General features: G+C 38.3%; 1 protein-coding gene across 3 annotated transcripts in view; it reads right to left on the minus strand.

Moving 5' to 3' along the window:
• Positions 1 to 211: 211 nt before the first annotated feature.
• Positions 212 to 19,060, minus strand: part of FAM193A (family with sequence similarity 193 member A) — a 76,873-nt gene continuing 58,024 nt past the window's right edge. For all 3 annotated transcript variants that reach the window (XM_064418856.1, XM_064418857.1, XM_064418859.1), the window contains 9 exons: positions 17,613 to 17,864; positions 15,441 to 15,639; positions 13,971 to 14,243; positions 13,344 to 13,626; positions 11,280 to 11,466; positions 9,529 to 9,759; positions 6,814 to 7,657; positions 3,816 to 3,897; positions 212 to 1,067 (listed from right to left, as the gene is read on the minus strand). In XM_064418856.1, the coding sequence (XP_064274926.1) occupies positions 974 to 1,067; positions 3,816 to 3,897; positions 6,814 to 7,657; positions 9,529 to 9,759; positions 11,280 to 11,466; positions 13,344 to 13,626; positions 13,971 to 14,243; positions 15,441 to 15,639; positions 17,613 to 17,864 (2,445 nt within the window). In that variant the 3' untranslated portion in view covers positions 212 to 973. The remainder of the gene's footprint in view (positions 1,068 to 3,815; positions 3,898 to 6,813; positions 7,658 to 9,528; positions 9,760 to 11,279; positions 11,467 to 13,343; positions 13,627 to 13,970; positions 14,244 to 15,440; positions 15,640 to 17,612; positions 17,865 to 19,060) is intronic.

Here is a 19,060-nt window from a genome sequence, read left to right on the forward strand (position 1 = left end):
AGGCACCTTTCTTGCTCTAGCAGATAGTTTTTCCTATCCTGTGTGTTGGCAAACAGAGAATATATTAAAGCTGATAAGCCTTCACTGACCAATTTTGACACAAGATGAAATTCAGTTAACAAAATTTTTTTATATGTTTCTTTCTTCCCTTTCCCCACCCACGCAGAAAAAAGCAAGACACAAGTCATCTGCCATACTAATGTATTCCATCTTTCAAAAAGAAAGACATGATTTTAATATTACTTAACAATATGTTAAAAAAGTAGCCAGTTAGGCTTCAGTGTTAATACAATTATACACTCTATAACAGATTTGATAGTGTGAGTACTGTTCTTTTTTAAATTTTCTCATTCTGCAAGTATTCTTACACAAGCTGGCTACAAGTCAGGAAGAAAAAAATCAAAACACAAATAGCGTAACTTGTACACTCTTAAACAGTAGATTGTGAAAGAACTGAGGGAATACTTGTCCCATAAGAGCCTCTTTTTCATGAAGTCATGTCAGGAGAATTCTGGAGCAGATGAAAGCACAACTGACTAGGTCCATTCCTTTGTCAGGAGTCAGAATGACAAAACATAGCTAGATGCAGAAGTGACAGGAGCCACTGCAGATGATGCAACCTAGTATTTTGGCCTCCACCCAAGCCTAAGCAATTTTAAGTCTCTGAGGCCAAGGCATTCAGAAGGAGATGGAAAAGAGCTATTGTTCCAACTCCAACGGCATACAGCTACAATCAAGTAAGTCTCACTCACAGACTACAAGCACACAAGCTAACAAATTCAGGTAGAAAGTGGCAATTTTTCAGTCCGCAAGAATTATCAGGCCAAAGGGTTCAGTGCAGATCCACACAGCACTGGGGACAAGGCAAGGCAGCACTGGCTCAAGACCAGGTAAGCTCTCAGCACAGCAGGACAGGTAAGTGGAGTTGTCGTTCATTGATTCCTGCAGGGTTCCCTCCCTGTATTGTGTCATTTCAATGTGCAGCAAAGGTGGTTTTTTTTAAGCTAAAATTGGACCAGTTGATGGAAAGTCTCTGCCTTGTCTGTCTGGCAGAATCCAAGCAGAATCTGAAAAGAAAAAAAAGCAATAAAGTGAAACCAGTATACTTAAAGTCAATCCAGAGGTGTTATCCCTCTTTTGGAGAGAAGCTCTCATTCAGAAAGACAAAACCTCTTAAAAAAGCCATACATAAAAAAAAAAAATCACTTGTCCATCACTTAAATACATAATAAAACAGTTACTTTCAACACCACTGCATTATGAGAATTAAGCAAAGGAGATAGCAAAGACTGCAGCACAAAAGCAAATTAAATGTCAACTAGAAACAGGAAAGGCATTGCTGTATTCATCAAAAATTTTGAGAGGGTAAGAATGAGTGGCAGATGGTGTGTAAAGCAGCATCACCAATGGCATGGGACACTGCTGCTTATCTTCCTAATACAGCAAATCTACACTGAAGACAAAGACCTGGGGAAAGGGGGTCTCTGTAATACAGAAGATAAGCAGCCCACGTGCCTGGAAAAAACACCCCTAGAACAAAAATCCTCTTATTTGCTTTCACTGACCACAGTTTATGGAATGACTCTGGAAAAAGTGGCCACATGCAGGCCTTTCAGGGACTGTTAATCTGGTCTGGAGAACTTCATTGAGGCAAGGTGCAGCTTGGTGAGGCTAAAGGCTGCATGAGTGCACCAAAGCAGTGCAAACCTCTCTCTGAAAGGGAGACTGCTTCTCTAACAACTGAAAGCCAAAAAAGGGGGGCAGTCCGAAGGAGCACAATAAAACAGGTACACTGGAAGACTACAACAGGCTTATTTTTTCCTTTCTGTGCTGGTTAGAAGCAGCGTGCAATATTAATCATGATGCCAGGGTGTAATTATTCATCTATTATACCACTACAAAACATGAAGAGATGATAATGAATGAACTACAAGTGAAAAATATGAATGCAGTCAGCCTGTGCAGCTCATTGCCATGTAGGGTTACCAGAACAAGCCATGCTATTAGCCTTCCAAGTATTATGCTGGGCATTTCCAAATGTAGAGAACCTAGGTATTAAAGGTGCCTTAATGGCATTAAGTAGCTGGTTTTGTCCCCTAAAACAGCCCCTATCAGGGCTTTTCAGACACCTTTTCTAGACAGGTATCCATAAAAAAACTAGACAGTTACACAGACTTCCTAACAGGTGACAGTAAAGGAGCAGAGTTTACCAATTAGTGAATGGACTACAAACAGCATGCTTTAAAGTGCCAACTCTTCAGTTGGATAACATTTGACAAATTTATTCCCAAAATTCAACTGCACCTCTACAAATGTAAGACACTGTTTCATTCATTTTATTGAGAGTAAATAACTGATGAACAGGACTTCTCTATTTACTGCAGATACTGCAAACTTGAAGGAAGGCAAGAATATTCCATAGCAAAGGCTTATACTGTATCAATACTAGCAGTATCTAACACATGCCATATCTCACCTGTAAAACCTGCATTTTGATTTAAAAAAATTTCTTTAATTGGCACCATTCAGAACAATAATTTTCAAGACTAGAGACCATGTATCTGTGACAATTTCACTGTCTTGCACTTGTGTCTTACACAAGTAATCAAATATATGCATTTTGTAGCAATAATAAGTAGCAGTTGTACTTAGTTCTTTCCAAGACCTAGACACACATTACATCCCAGGCATGTAGGCTATGAAAATGATATGAATTTAGGAAAGAAATCTATACTGAAAGTCTCTTTCTGTAACAAATGGTTTGTGTTGCTTTGGGAAATACAACTGTTGAGTCCTAAACTATTCAGTTGCAGGAAACCAAGTTATTTGTGACATTACAGAGCTGGCTACCATAATGAAAGGCTCACTAGATATATTCATGGGGAACCAGAACAACCAGACAGCACTGGAGAACAAATTCAAACAGATTTCAGTATTATGGAAGAACATGTGCTACACCGTTTAAATATGAGCTGTCTCCTCATATTTGAGGAATTTAGAGGTAACTAATATCATAGAATATTCTGAGTTGGAAGGGCTAGGATCATTGAGTCCAGCTCTCAATATGATGCACAAATCCCAAAACCAACCAAAAAGCACAGAAGAAAAAACTTTCACAAGCACAGGTTTATATTATTCTTTTACTGTTCTAGGTCAATGAATGAGGCTTTGAGGAACTTGTTCTAGTGGAGGGTGTTCCTGCCCATGCCAGGGGGTTGGGACAAGATGGGCTTTAATGCTCCTTCCAGTGCAAACCATTCTATGATTCTAGGATAAGCATCTCCCCTTAAAGTCTGGTGGAAGACACTAGCCCACAGTTACACATCTCTGCTTAATGTACAGTACAAAATTGCCAACTAACAGTTTCTGTAAACAAGGAAGAAAACAAAACAAACCTTTCTGAAGTATCTGTTTGGAAACTCAAACCTAATCACTTTTTTTAAAAATAAAACCACTAATCAGTATTTGACCTGTGTGGCCAATAAAAGAAATATTCACACAAACTTTGCTTGTAAATAATGGTAATTGAGAGTATTCTGAAGGCCTTCATGAGAACCTGGGAGTCCCATAGATAATTCTGGCACTTGCTTCTGAATTTGTGCTATTCAGCCACGAGCTGTGCCCACAGCTCTGGTGATTGTTACAGTGTTCAGAATGTCAGCTGTTACAGGATTTGATGTGTTACAACAGGCTTTTCTGCCAGGAGTTAGTTATTAACTTGGGGGCTGGTGTGGTGCTGTTTTTGCTTGCTTTACAACCATGACACATGGAAAGAAACAACAACAGCATTATGCACAGGGATTACAGCACTTTACCTCTTAAAATACTCCACTTCTCGTTCTGTTTCATCCATTTCCACACTGTCTAGATCAATGTCTTTGGGTAGAAACACATCATCTACAAAGGAAAAGTGATGGCACTATTGTTAGATTCCAGAGTGAAGGGGGAAGGAGAGAAGCAGCAGCTGCATTAAAGATGTCTTTGGAGAACTGACTCAACCTCAAAGACTATTCATTATTCACATTTACACTGAATTAATACACACTTATAATTAAAAACCCCCACACTTCTTAAAACCCCTATACTAGTATCTCTGTCCAGACTTGAAGGATTTACACTGGTAAAAAAGATGATTTAACAGTAAATGTACTGATTGCATGGGCTGCAAAAGGTACCATAAACCTGGAATGCACATAAGAGTAACCAAATCATACAGAGGGCTTGCTGAATTACATAGCTGTTTAATGCCTGAAATTTCTGGGCTTACTACTAAAAATGTAGCTCTAGAAATATTTTTGAAACAGTATTTATAAAGAAAAATATTTTGAAGCTTCTGGGTTGTAGAGTTGTTGTACTCCCTCTGGGACATGAGGATCAGGCTCTGTCTGCAAGAGTTTAACTCATGCTAGCAACCATTGGACTTGTTTAAAAAAATAACCAAACCCAAATATTTAACACATTAATGTATGACTTGAATTGTATGGCCTCAACTAGAGAAAAAAAGTCATCATAGAGCCTGTTGGTTACTATTTCAGCAGATGGCTCTCTTTTGGACTTTAAAAAGAAATGCATTGTAAACCACACATTTTTGTAGAAATTAATTTGAACATTTTCCTCTTGAAGTTAGTTTCTCACTGCATAAACACTCCAGTCTCATTTCTGAAGCAGCTTTACAATAAATTTCAAAAACCAGGGGAGACAAAGAAAGTAACCAAACCCACCAAGTACACACCTGACTACAGAATCCTTGAGATTATGAGAATAGACAACTCATGGTAGTTTTTAACAGTTTCATGTGTTTGCTATTCAACTTACTTCTGAGGAAGCAGAAAGCCCGACAAACACAGGGCTTCCCTAACACTCCTAGCTTTCTTCAAGCCTTTTTATAAAAGGGAGTAAAAATACTCTGCTAGAAGACTTTTCTTTAAGAAACAGAGATCTCACCAAAACCAGTAATATTTACTGCTTTAACTTTTCATTTGAAAACTCAGTTAAAATCCCCTAGCTTTGCTTCCCTCTTTTCATGATCTCTCAATTACCCTTGTTCTACTCTTTTTTTTCTCAGTTCAATTTTTGTGTCTTTGCTGATTTGGTACATCAACCCTATATCTTAAAAAAAATATAACTACATGAAAAATCATGTATTATAGTATCTTTCTTGCATCTCTCAAGACACAACTACTTGAAGTAAAAATCCAGCCCCAAGTCTATAGAGAACAGCACAAATTTTTCTTGAAAATTCAGAAACATGTCCCTGTATTTTTTCACATTTAATCATTAACTTTTGGAAATTGTAAGTACACTTGACTTAAGCAGGAGAAAAAAAATGGTGGGGGCAGGGAGGAGGATAAGATGCAGGATGGTACCTGCATTCTCCTACAGTAAACACCCTCTTCCATATTTTCTCTTTCAAATGTCTCCATTCTTCTCTTTCTGATGCCAGTTCTGGAGCTCTGTCTAGCTCCAATCACTGGAGCACATTCTTGGTAAATTAAAAGAACCAAAACCCAAACATACCACAACAGAGTATGCATAAGAACTAAGGTGTCAGAGACAATGGTTCCACACTGTACTGCTGCTCAACTGACATAGAATGAAAACATTAGGCATCAGATTAAAAACAAAGATAGTGGGCTGATCCAATTCAAACATGAAATCACTAAAAAAACCAAAAACCCTAGCACTTCCTGCAACCAGGAATTAGCTTTACATTTTTGTAACAAAGCTTAACAAATGTTAAATATTTTTCAACACTGGCAGAGACTGCCAAGGCATGAAGGTCTCCTGTCTTGCTGTGCTTACAGTCAGAACAGCAGCAAGAACTGCTGTACATTGAATTCATGCAGTGTTACCACTCAGCTACCAGGTGATCCCAGGGGAATGACTGGGTGCTCCAAGCAGACAGATGCCCACACCACAAAGCTGCCATCCCAACTGGGAGTCCCAGTAGGGACCCAGGATGTGCAGGAATAAAGAGGTGCCTGAGAACACCAGTTTGACTATGGTGCTGACAAAGCCAATGGGCCAGAACTGTGTGTGCTTCTCAGCTCTGGTTTTAGCTGTTGGATGTGTTCAGGCAAACAAAAAAATAAGTTGTAAATTAAATTATTCAAGTGCAACTTGCTTGACTTAACTCAGTCTTCTACAGTTCTATTATTTCTGAGAAATAAAAATAATTCTGTTGACTAGAATGAGTTAATATGGAGAACACACTCAACTTTATCAACTACCTAACATCCCACTATAACTTTTCACTCTGGCAAATAAAAAACAGTAAAATTAGTTTCTGTAGTCATTTATTTACCTGTTGATGTAATTAATATAAGAAAGTAATTATTTCCACTGAAAAAAAATGCATACTTATATAGGAATGACCACTTTTGGCTGAAGAAACCCCTTACTTCCCTTGCCTAAAGAGTAAAACAAACTTCATACTATACTCTTAGTGCTGTAGGAGAAATGATCTTGCTTTTAAAGAAATTCAAAATGGATTTCAACATACTATTGAATTAAACAATATATTTATTTTAAGCAAGAAAAGAAAGCCAGTCTCCCGGAAAGCCTAACTGACAAAGCCCCCTAGGAAACCTAGAGCATATGCTTATTCATTTGTTTTTAAAAGCATCCTACACTTCTTTACTAAAATGCTATCCATCTCTTAATTGTTGAAAGTCTAATCACTTTTCCTGACACCAGTCTTTCAGTTTCTCTGATGTACATTGGCAGGAATGCCTGAAGGTAAATATGTCAGACTTCTGGAATTGAATGGTAACAGAACATAAGCCAAGTTCTTCAACTTTCTTACACACTTACCAATGGAATTGTTGACTTTGTCCCCTTTTTTCTTCTTGTTTTTCTTGTTCTTGCCTTTTGGTTGAGGAGAATCTGCAAGTATTAGCTTATTATTTTGCTGCTGCTCACTTGGTGATGGGGATTCACTTGTTACGGGTGCTTTCTCTTCCTTTACATGGTTTAACTGTTTTTTGTTGTTATTGTTTAATTTCTTCTCATCCTTTTTAGGTTCTGCAAGTGTTGGGAGCTCTGCTGCTTTTGCTTTGGATTCTATTTGGTTTCTGGTTTTAGTCTGAATCTCAGCTGCTTTGGGGGATTCAACAGGCTTTTTCACTTGTTCAACACACTGTTTGTTCATCTGTTTTAGTTTCTGTTTGCTGTTTCCTTCTTTATGTTGATGCATAATATCAAGCAGAAAAGAGAGGGGCTCATGCTGCTTTACAGTGCCCTCTTTCTGATAAAGCAGCTTCGAGTCTCTAGTGCTGACAGGATTGGACAGTTCACAGCCCGTCTCTAGAACTGGCCTCTGTTCTGTGTGATTCACGTGTCGTGACAGTGAACCAGCTGAGGTTTCTATCTTTTCTGATTGCTCAAGGGTACCATTCTGAATGTCTTCAGGGGTGTTTGGGACAGGTTCCTTCACTGCCTGGCAGTTCCTAGTCAGCAGCTCTGCCTTCGGACAGTCCTTACTTGGTCTCTCTTTCTTCTTTTTCTTCACAGCCCGCAACTGCTGAAGCTCTTGGAGCCGCTGTAATTCCTGTTTCAGTCTCTCTTCTTCCTCTTCCTCACGCCGCCTCTGCTCCTCAAGCAGCTGGTGATGCTCCCTCTCCCTGGCTTCAGCTTCAAGTCGAGCTTTTTCTTCAAGCTGCAAAGTAACAACAGGTTTATTGAAAGCGACAAATATTTTGGAAATTAAAGAGTTTTAGGGATTATTACTATTTTTCTTTATGAACGTTATAAATCCTAGGATGTGAACATATGAAAATACTTAATCCGTAGCTCTGCAGAGCAAGCAAATAAGTATACAAAGGCTGCCCTTTTAAATATATCACAATCCTTTCCCTATTCACATTTTCTGTTTCTGTAACTCGTTTGACCATTGTTAATACTAGCTGTTGATTTTTCCTTCCCTACTGCTAAGCCTAACTTCATGTCAAAGTTTTCTATAGTCACAAAACATTCAGCTTCCTTCTCAAAGACTGCGCGTGTTTCTAAGGTAACTCAAGCTTGCACCAGGTTTTATCATTTACCTGTTCTTTTGCTATGGTAGCAGAGTTGCTCTCTTTCAGAGATCAGGAATGTTAGGAAGAAAAAACATTAAAAACATTCTGTACCAAAGCACTAAACAAATAATAGTTACATTAGAAGTTGTCAAAAACCCTAAGGATGGCAGTTTTCCATTGTCAGCCATTAGTTCATTAATCAAAACAAAGACATAAGGGATTCTGCCAGCCATTGCTGCCAATGCCTAAAACTTTGCTGGGCAGCACTGATCTTGCATCATGAGCAAAATGAAACAAAGTCATACAATGAGAACAACCATGACCATTCATTTTCTTGTACAGTTAGAGGCGCCTGTATGGCATTAATTTTTCATCGTTACAGAAGTCATTCAAAAAATGGGAATTACTCATGAGAATTATCCTATGGAAATTTTCCACTTCTTACACTCAAACTGCACTGTAAGACTAAAGTGAATTTTGAACTTCAAATTTTATAAAGTTAGTTTTATTTATAAAAATCCACTAAACCCTCAAGACGCTGAACAGTGCTTCAATATGAACATAAAGAATTTAACTTGTGGACATTAGGTCTTCCAAACCCATGGAAGAATTTAAAGAATGCAGAAGTAGAGCCAGAAGATAATCCACAAACAAGAAAATATTTACAGTGTGATCACATAACAGGCTTAACAGAAATCAAAAACATTCAGCAACCAATTACATTGTGCCTTGAACTTTATACTTATGGCTGATACTAGAATTGCTCTAAGAAAAGGTTTCCTGTCTGTTTCAACTTTAAAAAAGGGTATTTCTTCTGTTATTCCTTTTTCATATTTCCTGTATATTATCCTCAGCAAATACTGTTTTCCAAGAATAATTTCAGTATTACACATTGGAGTTTTTAAGAAACCTTTTTTGCCAATTTTCATTTGAAAGCAACCTGTAATTTCTTCTTCCCTGCCCCCTTCTCTGCAGCCTGCCACTCCAGCTTGGGATAACCCTTTGTGTCATCACGTGGCACAGCACTTAACCTTTGTCAATCAGGGCAGCAAGGTGCTCAGTGCAATTATTCTAAAAATACCAAATGCAACTCTTCCTCTCTCACAGAAACACTGACCTATGTTTCCTGGCTTCCTACAGAGATACTTTATTAAAACCATTACCCAGTACAGAAACACTGACTTTCTAACTTCACTTTTAAATGTCAATGTTACAAATTTTATTGTTTCGTAACATTTCTGATACTCAGAAATAACCTTATAAAGTGTGGGAAATTCCAATATAAAGCTGACTTGCACCAAAACACATAACAATGGCATTTTCAGGAATCTTCCCTGTCTAGTACATAAATCAGGTAGCCCCCAAACAGGTAAGCCAGTTGTGTAAAAACAAACACTGGCAGTGTACCACAAACCAGCAGCATGAGGATAAATCAGTATACAGTGGCATACTTGAGGGGTGTGCACAGATTCAAAAGTGTGAGGTCTAGGATAAACATACTTTCATGTCTTACCTTTCTTTGCTTATGCCTGGCTCGCTTGGCTGCACGAGAACTGCTTACAGGTTTGGTTTCAGAGCTGTTTATAAATTGTAGCAAGTCTTCCACCTTTCGATGGTCAACAACACTTTCCCTTTCAGAGATCTGATCTGGTTTCTTCGGCTGCTCCTCTTTCCTTTTTGTTAAACGTAAACGAAGCTTTTCTCGCATCTCTGCATAATTTCTACTGGTTGGTGCAGCGGGAGGCTGAAGGACACACAGCAAAAATTTAGTGACTAAATGGAAAAATCTCACTGACTTAATGCTTTGGGGATTTTGAAATATCAACATATTCTCCCTTCAAATAACACAGGAGGTCCAAACCTGACTATCAAACTCATTGCCTGTATGTGAACCTAAAGTGTATTTAACGGCAGCAACCTGCCAGACTTGGTGCTGGCTTCTGAACTACATTTTCCAACTGAAAGAACAGCTAATCTTGAGGAGGAAGGCATGAGTAAGAAGACAAAGAAATAACCTTTAAAAGTAGGAAAAAATACTGTGACTTTTATTTCCATATTCTCTTCTGACTGGTGTGCTGTATTTGAAAATTTCAAAGGAGCAGATGTTTGCTCTGTTTTTATTTCCCATGAAATCTGTTTCAGAGGTTGGGTTACACAGGCTCTGAGCTGTACCTGTGAAGGGCTGGTTATCCTGCACTGAAGCCTGCCAGCTCACCCTCCAGCAGAGTCCCATCAACAACTTCACACTGCTGCAAGTGGAATCCTTGCATCATGTTCCATATCTGTATTTCCAAGCACTGTTCCTGCCTCTCCCCTCCTGATGCCTTACCCTCTCTGCTCCTGTACCAGACCTGGAGCCCATCTGTTTGCAGCTACCCCAGTTCAACTCACTACACCAGCAAAACAAAGCCTATTAACTTAAAAATCCTGTCACATTCTGCCACTCAGCAAAACGAATAACTTATTGTGCAATCAGGTAACTATCAAATACAAATCAAGCATGAACATGGTGGGAACATGCAAGGAGAAATGGGATGCCCTCCCTGGCCCCTTTCAGCCAGCAGGGCAGGGACTTTTAATTCACTTGAAGAACTAAGATGAAACTGACCTGATCAAATAGATGGCAAATAAACTGACCTTTTACTTCAAATAGGAAAAATGCCAGTGACTTAAATTGTACCAGTAAACTGATTATTAAAACAGGCCATACATAGATTTACAAATTAAGAAAAAATTAATGTTATATTTTAGCTAAGAATCTAGAGTTTTTTCTCTTTTTTTTCCTCCTTTTAAAAAAATCGTATTGAAATGAGTACTTTGAGGATTGCTATTTTTACAGCTAGCAGACTAGCTCATAAATTGCCAAAAGATTTGAACTAATATCCTATATAAAAGGTACTTTTACCCAACCTAATCACATTCATTGTAACTACAGTACTACAGAGGAGCAAATGAATTTTGAGAAGTTATTTAAATGGCTCGATGCCCCTGTTTGCAGTTTCAGTCAAACACGGCATCTATTATCCAAGTCAGTTGCTGCCTAAATCTTTTAGTCACTTTTATTGCTCTTAAATGCTTCGAACTCGAAAGGTTTATTTCAATCCTTCATTTCAAAGAGGAAAATTACTTTTTAACTCCTTTTACAACTTCTTAAGTGAGGTCCAATGCCATCCCCTAAGATGCAGTCTGACAAATCACATGCAACCTTACGATGAGCAAGTGACAACAAAGCAAACAAAACCAAATTAAAATACAGAAACTTACTCCTCCATGGCCGAAGAACTCACAGTAACAGCAGTCACAGTATTTTCCTTCCTTCTGATTTGTGGAAGTTGAGGTACTGGAGCTATGCTCTGAACAGCTATCTTCATCCTGGCTCTCCTCTCCATCATACTGCTGATGATCGTACGTGTTACTGTTCTCACAGCGATGGCCCTCACAGTCAGGATCACTGTGTGAAATAAAAAAAAAGCTTATAAAAACTTAGAAAAAATAATAAATAAGGTACATAATGTTATATACTAATACCACTAATAATATTTTTTTAACATATATATATATATATACACACATGTTCCTGCCTCTAACAGGAACAATGGTTCTCAAGCTAGGATAACAGCCATCCTAAAGCCTTCATCCACTAACTTGCAAATGGAGACATTCAAAACCAAGCCGTAGGATAAAATGATACACAGGAAAGTGATCTACGAAAAACAAATGTGGTGATGCCCTGAACAAGCAGCCTAGAAAGTGAGTTTTGGAACAGTTCTTCCTGGCTTTAAACAGGTAAAGTATATCAGAAATAGTGACTCTAGCTTTTTTTAATGGAAGAGTTTTAAAATGTTGCCCCTCTTACCACTTGTAACATCAAGGTTTCAAATGTAGTTGCAAATCTCCTGGTTTTAGATATATTTTCAAGCTCTTCACTTAAAAAAATCCAAGGTCAGCTAAAAGCTAGAAGTTTCCATTACCCTGTCTGCAACCTGATTTTGAAGGGGAAATACTAGCACATCTCTTCAATAAGCAGGTACATGGCAGTTGATTCCCCCAGAGCTCTGTGTAACTGTGCACATATTTTTACTGCCCAGGTCTTCTAAAACAGAGGTGATTTTGCTTCAAAACAAAGTAGTATTAAAAAAAATCCCCTCTCTTGTATATCATTAGTGTTTCTTTGTTCCTATGTTAGAAAGGTGAAAACGGTCCATAGTCTGCCTTATCTACAGATTATGTATAAATCTTTCTAACCACACTCCCCCTCCCCAGAATGCAGTCACTCATTGCTTCTGGGTCTCTCTCAGTTCATTTTTTTTTCCCAAACAAAAAATACCATGTTAGCATCTGGAAACAATGATGAAAGTTGGATTTCTACTGCGTCCATATTCAATTATCTCCCTGCACTAAGTAAGAAAAATTCTTTACAAAATTGTGATAGTTTCTCAAATATGAAAGAATACTTATCTTGAGACATCATCAATAAAACCAGCTGATAACAGAAGCAAGGACATTTTTAGAATAATTTACCAAACTCTACCTAAATCTCACACCATCTTCCAAAAACTTACAGCAGCCAGGAGACTACATCCATAGCGTCTATGATCACAGCCCTCCAGGTCAGAGAGCTTAGAGCAATGACTCAACTCCTTTTCTGTTGTGCCTCCACCCTTCAGACACATCAAAGGGCTGCCACCATTGTCAGCCTGCCACAGTACATAACAGTACCAGAAAATAGCTCCACCAAAGTCCTTCCCACCTCCAAGACATTTGAAAACCTTCAGAAACCACAACATCCTTCCATGCTAAAACCGCTGTATAAATGGTAGGACTGATATCTAAGAAGTCTTAAGTGTAGTAAGGAAAATGTGTCACTACATGACAGGTTTCAAGACCTGTAGGACCACTTTATATTTCGAGCTAAATTATGACTAAATTAAGAGTAAGTTTTCACAGCTTTCCATTCCTGCTTGCCATGTAATGTCAAAATGACAGAAAACATGTACGTTATACAAGAGGTTTCTGTCTCAGCAGCAGCAATCATTAACCAGCAATTAGAGTAAGAAAGGACAGTTTGACTTGTATATCCCAGGCAATATTTCTATAAGCGAGCAAACATTTGTTTTCAAGCCTCTAAATTCAGTAACTGGACTTCACAATGGATATCATATTCGTGAAGTCTCACACCAAGGTACATACTAAATATCTGCACTTGGTTTCATTTGCTGAACACAAACACAGCTTTCATATTACAATCAGTAGCAAAGGAAAAGAAGTATCTGTATTTTCATTTCCTTTCTATTGAATAAAAAAGAATGGTAAGAATAACAAACTTACCTGCACACACTTGGTGGGGCACTTACAGAGCTGTCTGTGGTTGAAGTAGGAGGTGCAACTGTGGTAGGACAAAGACCTGAATGAGGATCCACAAACCCAGGGGCTGTTGCAGCAGTTTTGGGGAAAGAAGGAGCAGCAAGGTTTGGAAGATGTGGTGTGGAGGCTGGAGACAGTGCAGCAGGAGACAGTGAAGGAAGGGATGCTAAACTGGTAGGACTATTTCGTGGTGCAACTGGCGCAGAATGTCTATGGTCCTCTTTATTAATATTGTGGAACACTTCACCTAAATTGGTGGAAAAAAAGAAATCACCTAGAGTTAAAAATAATTAGCAAGTCCTCATAAAACTATCTATAAAATCATATAAAGTACCGTATGTTCTCAGCTTCTATAAAAATCAGCAGTATTTCAACTAATTTCTATTAACAATATCAAACCCTAACATCAAGGTCTTGCACAAAGTTCTTCAATGCAGAAGTACAGAGATTAACTCAAGAATAATAACAGCAATTAACAAAAATCATCAAGATGCACGATATCACTAAGGTAAACACTTATATAAATCCTTACAGTTAGCTGCATGCACCTGAGCCAGTTACTGAGGCTGCATGTGAGTTACAAATCCTTACCTATCGATGAAGGTCTCTTGGAGGATACTTTGAACTGGTTGCTGCTTGACTGCACTGTAGTTGCTGTGCAGGAGACAGAAGAAGTGGCAGAAGAGGTTGCCATGACAACTTTATTAGCTTCCATAAAGGCATCCTGGAAATTGTACAGACATTTCTTCTTTGCAGCATTTTTTTTCTCCTTGCTGTCAGGAACTGCTGCTGTTTCATTGCTGGAAGTAGTAGGAAGTGCTTCGGGTCTTATTTCTGAGAGCGCTGGTGCTAATATATCACTCCCTTCAATTTAAACACATGGAGTAATTAAGAATCACATAATTACTGAAGTGTCTTTACAGGATTTAGAATTACACATTCAATAATTTAGATGCAGACATAGGATACATGGTTAATGTTGGCTTAGTAGGATTAGTGAAGGGAATCCTCCTTTCCCCCTCCATCCTGCCAGATAATGCAGCTGTAACAAAATGTGCTGGGAAGTATCAGACCATAATCACAAACCCTAAAGACAGAATTCTAAGAATGTTACTAAATGTGTTAAAAAGTAGCAAATGTGCTACAGATATCTTCATCCATTTATAATTGAAAAATTTTAATTGGACAACATTTTAACATGCTAAATATATAAAATCCCCTATCTGAAATCCAGGTAGGCCACGATAAAAATTTAAGATGGAAAAAAATATCCTTTTATCAGTACAAAATGATAAACCATTTATTAATTTATCTGAAATTCCAGAAACACCTTTGTGATAGATCTGCCACTAACCATCTGTTCGAACAGCTACCCACAACTACATTTGTAAATGGATGAGCTGTCCTACTGGGGAAGCTTCCTGGATGTTTTTAATGCCTTTCTTTTTAAATATCATTGTAGTAGCTTGAACAACTTACCAGCAGATGAGTCTGAAAAAGAAAGCCAACACACAAAACCCCCAAGCCTCCTTTTTAGTATTTGCTAGGATGTGAAAGGGAAGATTTCTCTCTCTTCAGTTTTCCCTTTGCTCTCTTTCACTTTAACCATTAGGATTTCCAAATGGTTCTTAGCTTAAATTAATCTTTTTCTTGATTTATGCCTCTTTCTGAATGACTATGTGCTTATCTGTGTGCATTATAAGTAGGACACAGTGCCTCGTTACCAGTGCTCTTACTACACTGCAGATATAAAGCAGGCTTTTGTGGAGAAGTCTAGAAGTTATTTAAGTTTCCCTTTACAACACTAAACTTCTGAAGACAAACGTAACTCTACAGTGACCATAGGTGAAAACCAGCACATTATTTGTTTGCCTTTAGCATCTTCTCCCCAGTATGTAAGAAATTATTTTCCAATTTTCAGCCCAGCTGGAGTAAAAGTGGCAGCAAATCTGCCAGAATCACATCTTAAAAAACCATGGTGATAAAACCCACCATCCCTGAAAAGAAACATAAAACATAAGGCTTTTAACTAGTCAGTGTGAAGTAGTAACAAACCCTCACCAGGAATAGTGTCAGGCAAAAATGTAGCAGGATTCCAGTTCTTGTCATTCATCACCTCTGAACCCCAAAGACTTATAAATTTAGAGCTATTCCAATCTGGAGTGCTCCCAAAACAGCTTGGATAAATATGATCTTGGAGAGATGCATTGAATACTTGATGCTTGTTTGTATGATTCTGAACTGGAGCTGGTGGTAATGCCTACAACAAAACCAGAGTATTTTCTCCATTAATATTCTGTTTGCCTGCACAGTCACTCCAACAGCAATATTCAAATCACAGTGTTTTAATTGGGAAAAGCATTATCAAAAGCATAATAGACACTGTTTCCCAGAAAGATAAAAAGGCTGATTTGTTGATAATTATAATGCATATATTACACAGATTGTAGGTACACGTATATATTTTACACTCACAAAGCAGTGCTTTTAGAATCAACTGATGAACACAATATACCCGAATCCCAAGAAATAGTTGCGTCAATATATAATTAAAAGCAGTATTTGTATGAATTTAGAACTTGCTAGGAATTACTACCTTTCAAAGCACAAGCTGCATAAACAAACTAATCTTCTCTGACATGACAATCATTACCACAGAAGACAATTGTGAAAAAGGGATTACAAACACTTCAGCATTGAAAAGAAGGGCAAGAGAAAAAGATACAAAACACAAAACAAAAGTTAATTATTTTCTTCCTTTTTTTAAATTTTCAAGTGTTAAGTAGTTCCTAACTTAAAATTAATAAGCAAGGAATACACCCTTTGCTTTTAAGAACCAACTGAGGGGGGAAAAAAAGGAAGCACACATTTTTTCTCATTTTATAGACAAGTTTTTTTGGGTCACTCCATTTCTTCTAGCTGAAATTGTTTATACACATTCTAAAATGACCTTTCTCCCAGAGACCTCATGCAACATAAACATTATATTCAAATACTGCCACCTATAAAAATGCCAAGGAAAAGCAGGTTTTTTCTCTCTTTATACTAGATTTGATGCAAATTAGAATGTATGCAGGAGTAGATATAGATATTAAAAATATCAGTTGAGTCTAATAACATTTCAGACATGAAACTCATGGCCAAACAAACTACTTAAATACCTAATCTCCCTTTTTTAGAAGGATTTTCGTTATCTGCCTAATGGTGAGCATGGGAGGGGGCTGGAATAACCTGCATTGAAGAAAATTCAAATACATGGGTGCAAAGAAATACTTAACACAGTTTCAAAAGTACAGAAATGGGCTGCTGCTGGCACATTGCAGCTATGGAACAGAGGTAAGGAAGGGACACCCAAGAGAGGAAAACCCAAAGTGGATGTTAGAAGGACTAAAAGAGCAACTAAGAGTCATCTTGGTGGATTACTCTACTCTCCTTGCAACCTTGGCCAGTGGATCAGACCAGGAGAAGTCAAAGATGTACCTAATGACAAAGGCTTTTTTGCCCCTCTCAGCAGCACCCACAGTTCAGCTGCTTTAAACATATGTAAAACAACACCCCCATTAATAGGAATGCTTGGGTTTGACTCATATTTCTGAAAAGCTGTCACTTGGTCCCAATTCTTGTTCCACACCTTCCTCTTTTTTTATTACTTATGAGTTTAAGGTCAAAAGAATTTTGCAGAGCCTGCAGAAACACAAGTTCTCTTAAAGGACAAAAATCCCCTTACAAATATGAAGACTATTATGTCTCTGCTAAAAAAACCCCAACAAATCTCAACCAAAAAAAGAGAAGAATTCACAAAAATTTAAACTACAAATCTCAGAATATTATTTCCAAAATGGAATACTAAATTTTTCTGATACATATAAAATGAAGACTTAATTAGTTGTCTTACACTGACTGAAGACCCATCCCTGCTTCCACCATGCAAGACTCATTTGACTCAACTTGCTTTCTAATCACAGTGAAGACATTATCAGTCTTCCTGATGAAAAAAATACCCTCAGCCATTCTGTATGGACCTTCCAGCAGTTCTGAATCTCACTCCCTGCCCCTTAGCATTCCTTGCAGAAGAAATATTATAACTAAACCACAGTTTGGAGCAACTTTTCATTGTTTTACTGATACTCAGTCATGCTGGTATCAGTAGAACAATGGTTTTCATGCTGGTTTATACAGTTGTACAGAATTTTTCCTGGGATGGGGATCATCCATCTCCTTGCTCAGGCTTACCTTGTTGTGTGTGAAGGGAGAAGCAGTGTACAAGGTGGGATGGATAAGTGGGCGAGGCAGATGAGGAATCGTATGCAATGGTATATGTCCATGGATGTGAGGATAAAGATGAAGTGCAGGATGTGCAGGTTTTTCAGGATTCATAAACTGGTGCCCAGCAGGCAGGCGTCCAGTTGCAAGTGCAGAGACTGTTAGTCCTGAGGCTTCTTGTTTGCAAACGTGACATTCACAAGCATTTGGACCTTGGTCAGCCTATGAAAAACACCAACAAAACCCATTAAAAATTCAATCTACTCAACAAACAAAAAATCTTAGTAATCAGTAGTATTATTTCACTTTGCATACATCAATTATTATTTTCAGAGTACCCACAGAATTTTTTTCTAGTATCAATGGAAAAGCCTCATAGTGAAGAATTATCTTACTTAAAAGAATACACTAAAAACTGAGATTTCATACCATACAGAGATTTAATGTCCACTATGAGTGACAACAAGCAAAATACTGATACAAACCTTGACAGCATTTGATCATTACTAGGCAAACACCCCAGTATAAAAAGAAAAAAAAACTAACTGGATTAACAGTTTTCACACTTTTCCAAGTATATGGAAAAAAATAGGTGTAGGAAGTAGTGGTAAGAGTTGATTAGCTGATAAAATTGGAAGCAGTCCTCAGCTGCACTCAGCAGAGCACAAACAGCATGTCAGGGGAGGCAATCTCTCCACTCTGCACTGGGGACACCAGTGCCAGGCTCAGTCCTAGGCTCCCCAGTGTGAGAGACAGGGACACTGCTGTGAGCCTGTGAAGGACCACAAAGATGGGAGCATCTGTCAAGGGGTGAATGAGAGCTCTAGGACTGCTCAGCCTCAACAGGGGAGACTCAGTGGGATCTTACCAGTGTGTGTTTCCTGACGGGGTGGGGAAGGGAAGAACAGAGAGGACAGCACCAGGCTCCTCTCAGTGGCATCCCATGAAAGGATCAGAGGAAATGGACACAGACTGAAATACAGGAAATTCCACTCAAACCACTCATTTGTGAGAGTGGTTGAACACTGGAATATAACACCTACAGCATTCTAGAGCCTCCACTCATGGTGGTACTCAAACCCAACTGGACACTGTGCTGACCAACTCTCTCTAGATGATCTTGCTTTGACCAGGAAGGCTGATCTGGATTATCTGCACAAGCCCCTTCCAAACTCAACTACTCTGTCAATGTGTGAGGCTGACATTTCTCCTAAAGATTTCACAACATGAAAAATCCACACTTCAGAAACTCGTACTGATCTCAAGGTACCATCAGCCTCTGTTGTCCCAAAAGAACTCAAGACTTTAGAAGAAAAGCAGCCCAGGAAAGAGCAGCTCCATTTCCCTTTCAGCTCATTACTTTTTCCAGCCACTGTCACCTGACATTTCACTGGTAGATAATTTTACCAGAAGCAATA

The sequence above is a fragment of the Passer domesticus genome, chromosome 4, assembly GCF_036417665.1.
Source record: "Passer domesticus isolate bPasDom1 chromosome 4, bPasDom1.hap1, whole genome shotgun sequence".
Lineage (NCBI taxonomy): Eukaryota > Metazoa > Chordata > Aves > Passeriformes > Passeridae > Passer > Passer domesticus.